General features: G+C 71.0%; 1 protein-coding gene across 1 annotated transcript; it reads left to right on the forward strand.

Annotated features, from left to right (window-relative positions):
- Positions 1 to 509: 509 nt before the first annotated feature.
- On the forward strand, positions 510 to 13170 carry SHROOM4 (shroom family member 4). The gene is given in 13 exon segments (XM_088527510.1): positions 510 to 587; positions 590 to 637; positions 5149 to 5300; positions 7124 to 7255; positions 7722 to 9879; positions 10147 to 10208; positions 10529 to 10860; positions 10863 to 11151; positions 11564 to 11679; positions 11759 to 12032; positions 12142 to 12313; positions 12528 to 12800; positions 12897 to 13170. Coding segments are annotated over 13 exon segments (4356 nt in total). The 3' UTR covers positions 13167 to 13170.
- Positions 13171 to 14605: the final 1435 nt, after the last annotated feature.

Genomic DNA, 14605 nt, shown 5'->3' on the forward strand with positions numbered 1-14605 from the left:
ACAGAGCAGGAGAGCCGGTGGGGGCTGGTGCGGGGGCAGGCCAGACGGGAAGCAGGAGCACGCGCTCACCTTGGGGCTCGTGCTCATTGCGACGGGGCTGGGGGGACAAGCCGGGGGGCTCCCGCTGCTCTTTTATCACCCGACTGAGCCCCTGCCAACAGAGACGGCTCAAAGGAGGAGGCACCGCTCGCAGCCCGCGGCGCTGCTGGCACCCCGCTCCCGGCACCCCGCGCTCGGCTGCTCGTCCCCCCCTCCCCGTTCACGCCGCGCGTGTTGCCACGGCCGCTCGTGGGGGCCCCCGGGGGCCGGGCGGCGCCGATCGCGACGGTGCCCCAGTCGGGCCGGGCCGTGCCGTGCCGGGCCGGGCGGAGCGGGGCCGCCCCCCCGCCCCGCGCCTCATTGGCCGCGCCGGGGCGGCCCCCGGTGCCTGGGCGCTCCGCCCCGCTCCGCCGCGCCGGCCCGGCCCGGGGGGCGGCCTTTCCTGCGGCGGCGATGGGCCGGTAGCGGCCATGGAGCGGGCCGAGGGCCGGCCCGGCGCCGTGCAGTACGTGCATGTGCAGCTGCAGGGCGGCGCGCCCTGGGGGCTTCACGCTGCGCGGGGGGCTGGGAGCACGGCGAGCCCCTCATCGTCTCCAAGGTAGGGGCAGCCTGCAGGGGGCGCCCCCGCCGCCCCCCCGCGGGGCGCCCGCCGCACTCTTTGTTCGGCGGCTGCCGCGGCGGGGGGGGCGTCGCGACGGGATCCCCCCTCGCATGGGGGGCAGCGGGGCCGGTCCCTGCTGAGGGTCCCGGGATGGGGGCGACGGGCCGGCTCCCCGCGTCGAGACAGTCCCGCGTTGGGGACATCGGGACGGGACCCTGTTGGGGGTCCCGGGATGGGGGGCTGCAGCGCCGGCTCCCCTTTCCCGTCGGGACAGTCCCGGGATGGGGGCACCGGGCTGGCCCCTCTTGAGGCTGCCCAGATGGGGGACATCGGAGCCAGCTCTCCCCCCATCCAGACAGTCCCGGGATGGGGGCATCCGGCCGGCCCCTCGCAGGGGCCCTCGGCGTGGGGGCGGGGGGGCATCGGCACCGGCCTCCCGCGGTTCTCACTTCCTTCCTGGGATGGAGGCTCAGCCGGGGCACAGAGGGTTATGCTGTTTTGGAGGCTGGGCTTGCTTGGGACCCCGGTGCCACCCTCGCCCCGTTGGCACATGGGACCTGGGGCGGGTGATGTGGTCCGTCCATCCCGTGGTGCCCCAGCCCTGCCTGAGACCTGGAGGCTCCTGCAGCGAGAGGCCGGTGCTGCCTGACCTGCGTCCTGGGTGTCCGGACATGGGTCCCCGCTCCCTCCTGCACTGGGGGGTCTGCAGCGACTCCCCCTCCCTGCTCTCGGGCAGCGGGGCAGTGTGACGGTTCACTCTGTCTCTGCCCCCTGCATTGGGGGCTGGAGGCTGCTGCGGGGCTTGAGGTGCCTCCGGAAGCCCCCTGGAGCCGGCGCCGCTTGGCGGCTCTGCAGACTGTCCGACCCCTGGTGCTGAGGACGGTGCCTGGGCTCAGGGCAAGCGGGACTTGGGGTCTCCATGGTGAGACTGCCCTGGCTTTGCCGGCCACCCCGCTGCGGGCGCCACTAGGGTGGGGAGCAGCTTCGCTGCCGTGTCCTGTGCTGGGGAGGCACCGCGAGGCGGCCGTGGGCGAGGGGCCGGTCTCGCCCCAAGTCACGGGGCGGATGCAGGGCAAAGGGGGGAGCAGCGGAGCGCAGGGGACAGCCCGGCCCGTCAGCAGGAGGAAACTCCTGCGGCACATCCGTTGGGCGGCCCCCTGGCCTGGCGCGGGACGGGGAGGGGGGCAGCCCGCTGGCCAGCGCCTGCGTCCCGACGTGTCCCAGGCTCGGCCGGATCCGGTTGGGCTCGGGTGCGGTGCCGGCAGAAGGGAGGAGCGGGCCGGGACGCCTGGGTCCTTTCTGTTGCGGGTCCTTGGCTGCCTGCCCACCCTGGGTGGGGAGGTGGGGGGGAGGCAACTTGGTGGGATGAAAAGTGGCTGCGCCCTGGGGTGTCACCGCCAGCTCCTCAGGACCGGGTGCTGTGCCCCAGCTATGGGGCGGTCAGTGCCTGTGCTGCCCGTTGAGCGTGGGGCGCCCGGGGGCAGCTTGCCCGCCCTGGCCGCTTGAGGAAGGGGTCCCGGGCCAGTGCTGAGGCAGCTGCGGTGCCGGGGGCCGTGCAGGAGGGCCCGGGCGCGCTTCCCCCCGCTAGCCTCGAGCGGCCGGGCACTAGCCCTCCCCCTGCAGCGGGGCGGCTCTTGCGGATGCCGGGGGGCGTCAGGCCGGGGGGTGCCGGGGCCGCCGCGTGGGCCGCCGCAGACAAAGGGGGCTTGTTGGAGCGCTCGACGCGGCCAGGGGAGCAGCCCCGGGACGCCGGCACCCCCCGGCGCAGCGCATGCTGCTGCTGTGGGGAGGGGGCAGCGCCTGCCTGGGCCCCACGCCGGAAAGAGCGGGGGTGTGTGTGTGGGGGGGGGCACGTCCCCATCCTGCTCCGGCTTCCGATGCCGCTTTGGCTGGGAGCCCTCGCTCCGAACGGAGCCCTGTGGTGGGGCAGGCACGGGGGGCTGGTGCCCCGGCGTGGCCCCCAGCCATGGCATGGTGTGGGGCGGGGGGCTCTGCAGGGCAGGCACGGCTTGAGCACTGCCATAGCAGATTCCCTCCATCCAAGCAAAGCCCCTGAGCAGGCACGTAGCTGTACTGGCCTGCCGATGCCGCCCAACCCGCGGCCGGTGCCTGCAGTGCCCGCTGGCAGCGTGGCAGGGCTGCTGCCGCCCCGCTCCCTTCATGGCCTCCGCCCGGCCCTTGGCGGTGCCGGGAGGTGCCAGGCAAGGACAGAGCGCAGTAGCTGAGGCTGCTTCCAGTCCCCCTGTGGCTCCCCCCAAGCCTTGGCAGGATTGCGAGTGGCTTGGCCAGCTGCCTGCGGGGGTCCTGTGGAATGGGCTCTGGCAGTGCCACCATTAGTGCCCAGGGTGAACACGGAGGGGCAGCGTCTGGGGAAATGCCCCCAAGCAGGGCTGGCCAGGCGAGGCCCAGCAGGCGGCGAGGCTCGACTGCCAGCGCTGAGTTCATCGGCGGCGAAGGCAGAACAAGGAGCTGTTTGTGCCAGATTTAGTTCCTGGCCGGAGATGCCAGCTCTGCGCCCTGCCCGCCTGTCGCGCGCACACAGCGGCCCCGTGCAGCTCCGGTCCTGGCGGCGCCCGTCACCCAGTGACTCGGCCCCTGTGCTGCCCAGGCAGGCCAGGGTGGGTGCTTGCCTGTGCCAGGCACTGCCTGGATCCTGGGCATAGAATCACAGAATCACAGAATCGTTTAGGTTGGAAGGGACCTCGAGAGATCATCTAGTCCTACCCCCCTGCACACGCAGGGTCACAAGATCGCATCCAAGTGGGCATGGAAATGGGGGGCGAAGCTGTGGTCTGCCCTGCCCAATGCTGGTGCCTGGGACTGGGAGATGCAGCCACCGCGGGGAGGTCGGTGGGTCAGCGATGTGGCAGCAGGTAGCGGGCAGCGTCCGGGCTACTGCCCTGCACCTCCTGCCTGGATGCCCCACAATGCTCTTCCAGATGCCGCGGGGTGTCCGTCCCCCACCGTGCTGCTGCATCCCAGAGCTGGGAACAGTGCCGGGGGGCACGTGCAGGGTGGACAGGCTGCTCGGCAGCCACAGCTGCCCCTGGCCACGGGGGCCTGGCAGCCGCCCAGGCGCGGGCTGCGGCGACAGGGCCGCGGGCGCTGCGGGCAGAGCTCGTTCCTCCGCTGGGCCGCGGGCGCCGGGACAGGCTGGGGGAACCACATGCATGAGGAATGCAGGAGAGCTGGCGCAGGGCCCTGCCGGTTTGCATGTCCCCCTCGGGGTGGCTTTAGGATGCAGCCGAGTCCGGGCACTGCAGCTGGGCAGGGCATGGAGCGGGGTCCGCGGGCTCTGCCTCCCGTGGCTGCTCGTGCCGGGGGCTGCTGCGGCAGGGCAAGCCCCGGGGGGTGACGGGCAGCTGTACCCGGCCAGGGCTGCCACATGCATGGGTGTTCACGGAGGCGGTGAGTCTGGGGCTAAGAGCAGGGCCCGTGGCCCCAGGATGAGGCTGGGATGGGTGGCAGGGACACTGTGAGTTGCTGGACTTGTCACAGGGATGCCCGATCCAGCCTTTTGCCCTGCCCACTGGCTCGGTGGAGTAGGCAGATGGCCTGGGACTGCATCCCGGGCCAACTATGCCCTGCAGGGAGCTCAGCTCGGCCTGCCCCTACGCTCTACTCTGCTTTGGGGGATGAGGCAGTGCCCTGGGCATCCCCTCACTGCTCCAGGGGCATGAGGGGCTTGGAGCAAGTGCAGATTGCTCTGCTGCCCCGCGCCTGCTGCCGGCGCTTGGGCCCCTGCTGCTGGAGCTGGCAACATGCAGAGGCTGGAGCTTGCCCAGCTCCATGCTGCCTGTTGTGTCACCCGCTCTGCCTTAGCACCCCGCAGCCTGGCAGCAAGTTGTGGGGTGCAAGGGGTTGGGCACGGGGATTCCCAGCACCTCCGAAACGGCGTGTGTGGTGGAAAAGCGCGTGCCAAGCCCCAGGAACAGGCTGCCCGCCCTCCCTCCTGCCCGCCCGCCCGCCCTCCCTCGGGCGGCCGCTGTGCCAGAGCTGCCACAGCTGCACCTACCTGCAGCCTCCGCCAGCTGTGGATGGCCCCGCACGTGACCCAGTGGCACCCCGGGGGCTGAAAGACCCCGCGCCCTGAGATACCTGCGTGCCCGGGCTCGGCCGGCTGGCTGTGTCACCGGGGAGGCCGGCGGTGGCGAGCAGGGGGCTCAGCGTGCCGGCCGGGACTGGCATCGGCGCCGCACAAAGGGCCCTTGTGCTGCCCGCGCTTGCGGGGGAATCTGCTGGGAAGGGACATTTTTCTTCTTCCCCCGATGCCCTTTATTTGCTCAGAAATTCATGTGACCGGGCAGGCGGGGGGAGCCTGGCTGGCCGCTCGGCGCGGCAGATCCGCCAGGCTCTTTGCGGCAGCGCCTCGGAGAGAGGGGCCCCGTTTGTGGACCCCTGCGCTGTGGGAGAGGGGTGAGCCTTGGGCACAGGCGAGTGTGGTGGGAGGGATGTTTCCAAATGGGGGTGTCCCGGATGCCCCCGCGATGCCCATCTGTGTCCCCCAGGTGGAGGATGGCGGGAAGGCAGCCCTGTCCCGCAAGCTGCAACCGGGCGACGAGCTGGTGAACATCAGCGGGACGCCGCTCTACGGCTCGCGCCAGGAGGCCCTCATCCTCATCAAGGGCTCCTACCGCACCCTCAAGATGATCGTCCGCAGGTCAGCAGGGCTGCGGGCGGCTGCTGGGGGGACGTTGCCCTCCATGCATGAGTAACTGGCATCGGGCGCTGACAGGGAGCGCGGGTCCCGGCTGGTGTTGGGGAGCGCAGGGGCTGTTTACAACCGGGTCCCCTTCTACCCAGCGGGGACACGGGGAAGCCGCAGCACCCCGTGGACTGTGGCACTCGACCGCTGTGCCCTGGGCTTGGGCAGGAGGTTGGTACAGGTGCCCCAAGGCCCAGAGCGGTGTCGGTGTCAGGAGGCAGAGCCGCAGGCTCCCGTCCCTCTTGCGACGCCTGGGCGTTAGCTCTGGGCTCGCTCGCTCCTCTCCCTTCCTGCCGCCTCCCGGCGCCCGCCCCTGCGCCGGCCGCCCGGGGAAGGAAGGGGAGGCTGGGCTGCCCCCCCCGCCACCATCCAGCTGCCGGATTCACTCCCGCGGCCGCCGCGGAGCCGGTCGCCGGCTCCCACGCCCGGGTGGCCGCTCGCGGGGCACGGGGAGGCCGCCGCGGCTGAGGGTGGCGGAGGGGGCCGCCGGGTCGTGCCGCTGGGGGCTGGCAGGATTCGGCCTCATCCATGGTGAGTTTGGGGACCCCAGGGCAGGGAGGGACCCCCGCATCACTAGGGCCCTCTGCTCCCTGCTCTGCTAAGCTGTGTCCTTTACCTGCAACAGGCGCTCACGGAGTTCTTGTCCTGCCCCTCAGGGACATGGCATCTCCTCCCTGTCATCCCCCGGGCCTGCTTAGGGGATACCAAGGCTAGGGATGGTGCCATGGTGCCCAGTCCTTGGCGGGGGTGGCATTTGCCTGTGTGTTTGGGCAGTGCTGGACGCAGCAGCCTGGGTGCGTGAGGGAACGGGGGTCCCACGCGCCCTGGGGCGGCAGGGCACCGGCAGTGGCCTCCCTGCCCCGCGTTGCTGCAGGTGCCACGGCCTCCAGGCGTGAGCCCGTGGGCAGAGGGAGCTCCATGGGTGGGTGTCCTGGTCCCTTGCCTCCATACACACCAAAGGCACCCCTGAATGTCCCCGCTGAGTGCTGGGTGGAGCTTGTGGTGGGGACATGGAGGTGTCCCCAAGGTGCCTTTGGAGGGCACTGCCCTCTCTCTTCTCCTCTTGAGGCCAAGGTGTGGCCTGGGGGAATGGCAGGGGCACGAGGTGCTGGGAGAGGGGAACGGGAAGTCCTGCAAGGCGCCGGGCACTTCATGCTGTGCTGGAGACCAGCCCTGCAGGGTGGGAGTGCTGCCCGCTTGCCGCGTGGTGCCACACTTCTGGGTGCAAAAAGCCATGGTGGCCCAGGGCTCCAGCAGCTGAGGCCCTGGGGGGCTCGAGGTTGTGCAGGGCTGCAGGAGAAGCAAGTGGAGGTAGTGGCCACCAGGGCTCCTTGTATGGCCCGGCACACCGTGCCCCATGGCCATCTGCCCGCTGGGTCATTGCCCAGGCTAGTTGTGTCCCAGGGGCCTGCTTCAGGACTATGTTTAGCTTGGTCCCTTGTTGAAGCTGGCACTGAGGACGCTTTAGGAAGAGACTCAGCCTCCCCTTCCCACGGTTCCCACGGCGCCCGGGCAGTGCTGGGCCGTCCCCTTGCCCGAGCTGGAAGATGCCGGGTGGCCGGGCAGGCAGGGGAGCGGGGCGGCTGCTGGAGCGGTGACTGCTCCCACCTTCCCCAGAGCCAGGCGTGCTTGGAGCCGGACCCTCCTTCCCTGCCATCCCCCCTCGGGGGGGTGCTGGCCTGGGGGGACAGGAAGCCCTGTAGGAAGTGACTTCAGCCCCGGTTCCTCGGCCTGGCTTCCTCCCCATTCTTGTCCTCTCCCGTTGTTGCTCTTGGCAGGAGGAACGTGCCCGTTCTCCGGCCCCATTCCTGGCACATGGCCAAGCTCTCCGAGCTCCATCCCGACGCCACTGCCATGCACTGCCCTGCCGACACCTTCAGCCTCTCCTGGCCCTCGGGGTGTGATGTCAGGTGAGCCCGTGGGGCGGCCGTGGGACGCGGGAACGGGGGAGGACAAGGGGTCTTGAGCCGCTGCAGCACGGTGGGGTGGGGAGCCCGGGGCACTCAGTCTCCCTCTCCCAGCTCCAGAGCCTTTATGGCCTGGAGATGCAGGAGCGGTGGGGCCCAGGCCCTGGGTCGCTTGTGGATGCCCCTCTGCACCCTGTCCCCCTGGTATCGGCTCCTGGGCTCGCCGTTCCCCACAGGAAGGGGTGGTGGCAGACACAGGAGCCAGGGAGAGGCTGATGAATCCCAGCGCTCCCGCTGTCCGGAGCCGGGCAGCCCCTGGGCCAGGGCAGGCTGGCAGACAGAGCCACGCGTGTCCCCAGTGTCCTGCGTGCGCAGCGGTGGCAGCAGTGCCCACCCGGCCTGTTGTGGGAGCTGGGCGGAGGGCCGGGGCGCTGCGGGCACCGCTGACGCCGGCGCCCCGCGGCCGCAGCGAGCTGTCGCTGCAGTGGAACCCGCTGTCCCGGCACTGCAGCACGGACAAGAGCAGCTCCATTGGGAGCATGGAGAGCCTGGACCAGCCCAGCCAGGCCTACTACGAAGGGAACCCCTCGCCTGTCGACCAGGGCCTGTACCACAACAAGCGCGACTCGGCCTACAGCTCCTTCTCTGCCAGCTCCAACACCTCCGACTGCGCTCTCTCCCTCCGTCCCGAGGAGACGTCCTCCACCGACTCCATCCTCCAGGGCCTGGCCCCCTGCAAGCACCCGGACGGGCGCTACCTGCAGACGGGCGCCGACGGCGCCGAGTCGCCGGGCCACGCGGGCCGCCACGCCGAGCCGTGCCCGCGCGACGGCAGCCCCGCGGGCTCCTGGCGAGCGCCCGCACCGCCCCAGCCACCCGTGAGGAGAGACAGCCTGCGGGCGGCCCCGGCTGGCAGCGTGGAGCGGCGCCGCGCCTCCGTGCCCGCCGACTCCCTGCAGAACAAGTGCAGGTGGATCTCCGACACCTTCCTGTGCCAGCGCGACAAGGACCTGGAGGGCCCCTGCGGGCAGACGCCCGGGGCCTGTCCCGGGCAGGCGAAGGAGCGTCTCTCCTCTGAGCAGTATTACATGCTGAGCTCCCACCCGGAGCGGTGCCTGGCCAGCCCTGAGCAGCTCCTGGCGGAGAACGTGGAGCACACGCGTGGGGACGGGCCCTACGAGGACGGCGGCGGGCGCCCGATGCCCGACACTGGGCCGGAGATGGTGGGTGGCAGCCCGGCGCGGGCTCCGCTGAGCTGCCCCGCGCCGCACCGGCACAGCGCCCCCGAGCAGCTGCTGGCCTCCCAGCTGCGCTGCCTGCGCGTGGCGGCGGGCGGCAGCGGCCGGGCCTCGCCGGCCTCGCCAGCCCACGACGGCCACCGCTGGACACTGTCCCCGCTGCACACGGAGCACCGGCTGGAGGGCGGCCGCGCACCCGGCGCTGGGGAAGCATCAGCCTCTGAGGCGCCCAGGGACCCCCCGCGCTGCCAGGAGATGTACCACCGCCTGCCGCCCTGCCACTGCTGCCCGGAGCCGCCGCGAGCCTGCGGGCACGGCGGAGAGCCGCCCGCCGCCGGCCTGACCCCGGCTCACAGCATGGAGGCGCTGGTGGATGAGGAGGGCAAGGAGGGCCGGGCAGGGGGCCGGCGGGCGGGCGCCCCGCAGCACCGCTCGGCGCAGCTGCGGCGCCGCAGCGACCGCTTCGCCACCAACCTGCGCAACGAGATCCAGCGCCGCAAAGCCCAGCTGCAGAAGAGCAGGGGCTCCGCGGCGCTGCTGCGCGGCGAGGAGCCCGTGGAGGAGGCGGATGAGGCCGCTGAGCCCAGCGGCATGGAGGGGCCGCGGGCCCGCGCGGAGTGCCCGAGCCCTGCACCAAGCGAGGATGGCCGGCGGCCTGCCTGCATGGGCGAGCGGGATGCCGCCACCCCCGAGCCGGCGCCTGTCCCACAGGCGCCACCGTCCCCCAAGTGCGAGCGGCAACAGGCGGCGCCGGTGGGCAGAGGTCGCTGGCGCTGGTCTCCCGAGCGCAAGCTGCAGCCACAGCGCTCCCCGAGCCCCCGGGAGCCGGAGGCCTACGACAAGGGCCAGGAGGCAGCGGCGTCCCCGCTGCGGGCTGGTGACGAGGCTGTCCTGTTGCCCTTCGCCGACCGGCGCCGCTTCTTCGAGGAGAGCAGCCGGCCCCTGCCCGCTCGGCATGTCAAGCCCGGCGTGTACCGGCCCAAGGCGGCTGAGCCCGACGCCTTCCAGCCAGTGGGCACCGAGTGCCGCGACCCCCGGCGCCTCTCCCTCGACCAGCCGTACGGGCCACCCTCGCCCGCTCGCCCCGGCTCTGCTGGCCCTTACGCCGAGTGCTGTCGGGAGCAGTCCACCTACTACAAGCCGCTGGCGCGGCGCGGGGACTTCGAGTACCTGCGGGCCTTCCCGTACACCTACGGGAGTGCGGGCGCTGTGCTCCGTGAGCCCTGCCGCTACTGCTCCGGGGAGCTGTGCCCCTCGCTGCTGCCCCACAGCCACGGCTACCGCTGCCCGCCACCGCCCTGGGCCCGCTACTCCGACTGCTACTGCCCGGCCCCCCACGCCGTGCGGGAGGAGAGCGACGCGTGGTCAGCCCGGAAAGCCTTCCCGCCGGTGAGTGAGCGCCTTGCACGCTCCCACATCGCCCTGGCACAGCCGCATGCTCCAGGCCCTCCCCTTGGCATCCCTTAGTTCCCTCGGTGGGACCCATGGTGCTGGGAGACGTGGTTCCCGCTGCATCCCTGGCGCTCTCTTTGGATGCATGGCAGTGCTGCAATGCCCGCGCCGGCGCTCTCCTTCTGTCCCAGCCGGGGGAGGTGTCCGGGCGCCAGAGGGAGGGCTGATCCCGCCATTCACACTCCGTCTGGTTCCCCCGCCTAGGAATTTCCTCTGGACGAGTGGGAACCGCCGGCGATAAACAGGAAAACCAGCCAGTCCGTGAGGTGAGGGGGAGCGCAGGGGGGCGCGCGTGCCGCTCGGCAGGAAACCTGCTGGGGCGGCCACCGCGAGGAGAGCGGTGCGGAACGGCTGGCTCCGCACGCCGGCTGCCCCGGAGTCCTGCGCCCGGGCAGTCGCAGGCGGGTGTACGTGGAGCATCAGCGTTGCGGCGTGCTTGGCACGCACACCTGCATGCTGGCACCCATGTGGGGAGGCTCGGTGCCCACCCTGGGGCGAGTGGGAGCCTGGGGCTGCCTGGGGTGTGTGTGGAGATGCTCCCTGGGGAGTGACGGCCTTGGGGCGCGGGTGTCCTTTGCCTCCGCAGCGAGCTCTCCCGCTACAAAACGGGCTTCCCGCGCTACGGCCCCTTCCGCCCCTGCTTTGAGGATGCCGAGCAGGAGTGGCTGCCGTGCTACCGGACCACGTCCACGCACGACCTGTCGTGGGATGGCGACCGGCCCGCCCGCTCCCCTGAGAGCCCCCCGGAGCCCCTGCAGCGCCCGCTGCGTGGCAGGGCCTTCTCCGAGAGCCACCTCAACGTACAGCCCCCCAGCCCGCGGGGCAGGGACCGCAGGGAGCTTCCCCGTGCCAAGCCGGAGCCTGCCGGCCCCCCCAAAAAGAAGGGCCCACCGCCCCCACGGCCTCCGCCCCCCAACTGGAGAAGTATAGGCCGCGCCGGCCGTCCCACCACCAGCCCTTCCCAGCGGATGGCCCGCGGTCTGGCTCGGTGGCGGCGCTGGAGCAGCCGCGGGCGCCGTCGCGCAGCATTGCCGAGGTGGTGCGGGAGCGCTCACGGAGCCTCCCCGTGGAGCAGGCACATCCCCGCGGGCACGGCGCCGCCACCGTGGATGCCTGGTCCCCGCCGGAGCGCCCCGGTGCCCGCCCCTGCGGTCCCAGCACTCTCCGGAGGACGCCGGAGCCTGACGCCGGCACCGCCGACCTTTGCAGGCAAGTTGCGCCTCCTCGGTGAATGGTGGGATGGAGACCTCGTGGTGCCGGGAATGTTTTGCATCCCTGCAGGGCGTTGGAGCGGGTGCTGGGGGCTCTCCTCATCCTGCTTTGGCGCCGCAGGCTTCAGGGGAGAGCAGTTCTTGGACTGGGTACTCCTGGCCCAGCAACACTCCCCTGTCCATGTCCTGCCCTATGGGACAGACTGGGTGTCTGGGTGCAGGGAGGGTTTTGGGGGTCCGTTTTACAGGTGGAGTTTTCCTCATTTGCTGGGTGTTTGAATCTGTGCTCCTGCACCCATGTGTGCTTTTTTGAGAGCGGAATTTCCCCCAGTCCCCTCTCTACACTGCTGGGTCCAGGGTGCTGTTGCCCCAGGTGCTGGCACCCCTGACCCCTGGGCTTGGGCCTGCAGGTTGGATGAGGCTGATGAGGAGCGGGTGAAGGTGAGACCCCCTTGGGAAAAGGAAGAGCAGCCCCAAAGGGTCGGTCGGAGCCAGGACCAGGGCTGGGCCAGCTCCTGCAGTGCTGGTGAGTGCTCCCTGCCTGCGCCCAGGGCCGCACTGCCGAGGGCCACCCCTCATGCCGGGCCCGTCTCCTCTCCCCATAGCCACTGAGGAGCCGGAGGGGAGCGCGGAGGCGCTGGAGGGAGCCGGCCGCCGGGCGAGCGTGCCGAGCCGGCCCCAGCCGCGCCGCATGAACTCGGAGGAGCTCATGTGGGACGTGGCAGGCAGGGACCGCTCACTCGCCAGCATCCTCGTGCCACCGGCTGCCCTGGTCACCGCCGCCGAGCTCATGGGCGAGCTGCTGGCCGGCGGCGAGCGGCAGGCCTGGAAGGAGCGTTTCCAGCAGGACTGGCGCCTGGAGGCCATGGCACAGGACAGGTAGGGCTGGCGGGGCACCGGGGCCCGTGAGCAGGCAGAGCGGCAGTGGCTGTAGCGGGCAGAGCCCTGGGCCCTGCCCCAGCGCCCCAGCGAGCTGCTCTCCTCGCAGGGAGGGCTTCGAGCCCATCTCGCCGCCCCCTGCCAGCCCCACCTCCTACTCAGCCTACTACAACACGTCGGCGGGCAAAGCCGAGCTGCTCAACAAAATGAAGGAGCTGCCGGAGGTGGCGGAGGGGAGCTCGGAGGATGACGAGGTGGATCACGAGCTCGTGGAGAAGAAGGTAAAGCGGGCGCTTGCTCGGGACGCAGGGTGAGACCTGGGGAGTGGAGCGCCGGCTGCCCTCGCTCCTCTGTGCCTGCTGAGCAGGGGGGGTGGTTCGGCCCCATGCCAGCTTAGAGCCCTGGGGCATCCCGGTCTCCTTGCTCCCTGCCCCTTCCCGCTGTGGGGATGGAGCCCAGGCGCCCAGGGCTCCCTGACCCCTTTTGCCGGTGCAGATGCAGCTGATCGAGAGCCTGAGCCGGAAGCTGTCGGTGCTGCAGGAGGCGCAGCGGGGGCTGCAGGAGGACATCAGCGCCAACGGGGCGCTGGGGGAGGACGTGGCAGCCCGTCTGCAGGCCCTCTGCACGCCCAGCGAGTTCGACAAGTACCGCCTCTTCGTGGGCGACCTGGACAAGGTGGTGAACCTGCTGCTCTCCCTCTCGGGGCGCCTGGCCCGCGTGGAGAACGCGCTCAACAGCCTGGGGCCGCACACCTCCGCCGAGGACAAGGTGAGGATGCACCGGCCAGGGGACGGCCGGGTGGGCACCGGGGCGGCCTGCGGTGCTGGGGCCGGTGCCAGGTCCTCAACGTTGCCCATCGCCCAGGTGGCCCTGCGGGAGAAGAAGCGGCAGCTGGCAGCGCAGCTGGAGGACGCCAAGGAGCTGAAGGAGCACGTGGGGCGGCGGGAGAAGGTGGTGGGCGCCATGGTGGCGCGCTACCTGCGCGATGAGCACCTCCAGGACTACCAGCACTTTGTCAAGATGAAGTCAGCCCTCATCACCGAGCAGAGGGAGCTGGAGGAGAAGATCAAGCTGGGCCAGGAGCAGCTCCGCTGCCTCCAGGAGAGTCTAGGCCAGGCCCCTGTAGGCTGTTAGCCCCCATGCCAGGCTGCCTGGCCTCCCCTTGCCGGGGCAGTGCAAGCTCGTCTCTGCTCGCGAGCGCGCTCCAAGCTCGCCAGCGCCTTGAGGCGGTGACGGGAGCCTCTCTGTCCCCAAGAGGAGGGTGGTGGCAGAGCCAGAGGGTTCCTGGGACCCACGTGGCGGAGAGACGCTTGCAGCTCCCTGCCGCCCGCATGGAGAGACACACTACCAAAGCAGACCCAGCCCCACGCTGGCTCTCCCTGTCTGTCCATCCCCTGCAAATTATTTATTTTTCTACTTCAGCAAGCAGGGGAAGGGGCACCAGGACTTAACCCTGGCTGTGGGCACCAGCAGGGGAGGGGACTTGGTGCCACCCTGCAGCCCTGCGCAAGGAGCAGCTGTTGCCCCAGGGCCCACATGCCGCAGGGATGGACCCTCCACACTGGGTTTGCCTCTATGTGCCCTGGCTGCATCCCCCTCCTTTTCCTGGATGCCAGTGCTCACCTCAGGGCTGGCGCTGCACCATGTGCCTTAAACCCCAGAGATGCCTCAGGGTGTCACCAAGCAGCTCCCGCAAGGGTTAAACCTTCCCCTCTTTCTCCGTCCAGTCAGTCTGTCCAGCTCCAGCTCTGTCCATCTGCCGAGCCGGAGCCAGAGGAATGTGCTGGGGACCTGCCCCAGCCCCTCGGCCCCCAGCATCCTCTTCCTCCCCATTGTGTCTGAGACAATGGCCCTGGCGCGGGGGCACTTAACCCACTCCCCTCCGGCCCTGCGGCGGGCACGGCGCCCTGTGCGGGGCTGCACGCGGGGCACTGCGCGCCCGGGGCCATCCCCTGCGGGGAGGGATGCGCAGGGGCACCACGCAGCGCCGCGGCGTGGGACTGTGTGCCCAGAGCAAACTCCCCTGCAGACACCAAAGAGGGCTCATGCCCCCCCAGCCCGACTCTCCCTGTGTCCCTGCCTGCCCTGGCATCCAAAAATAGCACTTAAACCTCAGCCTGGGTCCTAGCTTCTGCCCCGCAGAAGTGGCACCCATGGAGGCTCCTGGCACCACCAGGCTGCAGTATCCAGCCAGGGCAGTGCCAGCCACCAGCTCCCCGGCAGCAGCTGGTGGCAGTGAGCACGGGGGCTCCGTCACCTTGAGGGGTCGTTCCTTGGGCTGCCTTGTCCAGGCCAACTGGGTCTGCCCAGGCTTCCCCCGTTGGCCACGCACGGCGGGTGCCACCCGCCCTGGTCACTGAAGGCAGTGGGTGCTGAGCCCCCAGCCCTGCTCTGCCCGCTGCTCCCTGGCGCCTGCTGCGCAGGAGCTGCTCCCCGCCATGTCCCTCATCTCAGCGGCCACCCGTGCCTACATGGGACCATTGCTAGGACCAAAGAGTGCCCATGCGTTGCTGCAGCCCCGGCCAAGGGGGCAGGGCGGTTGGGGTGCGATGTGCTGCCCGGGGCGGACGCCG

The sequence above is a fragment of the Tinamus guttatus genome, unplaced genomic scaffold, assembly GCF_059628265.1.
Source record: "Tinamus guttatus ecotype Peru unplaced genomic scaffold, ASM5962826v1 Tinamus_guttatus_pri_ptg000287l, whole genome shotgun sequence".
NCBI classification, from domain to species: domain Eukaryota; kingdom Metazoa; phylum Chordata; class Aves; order Tinamiformes; family Tinamidae; genus Tinamus; species Tinamus guttatus.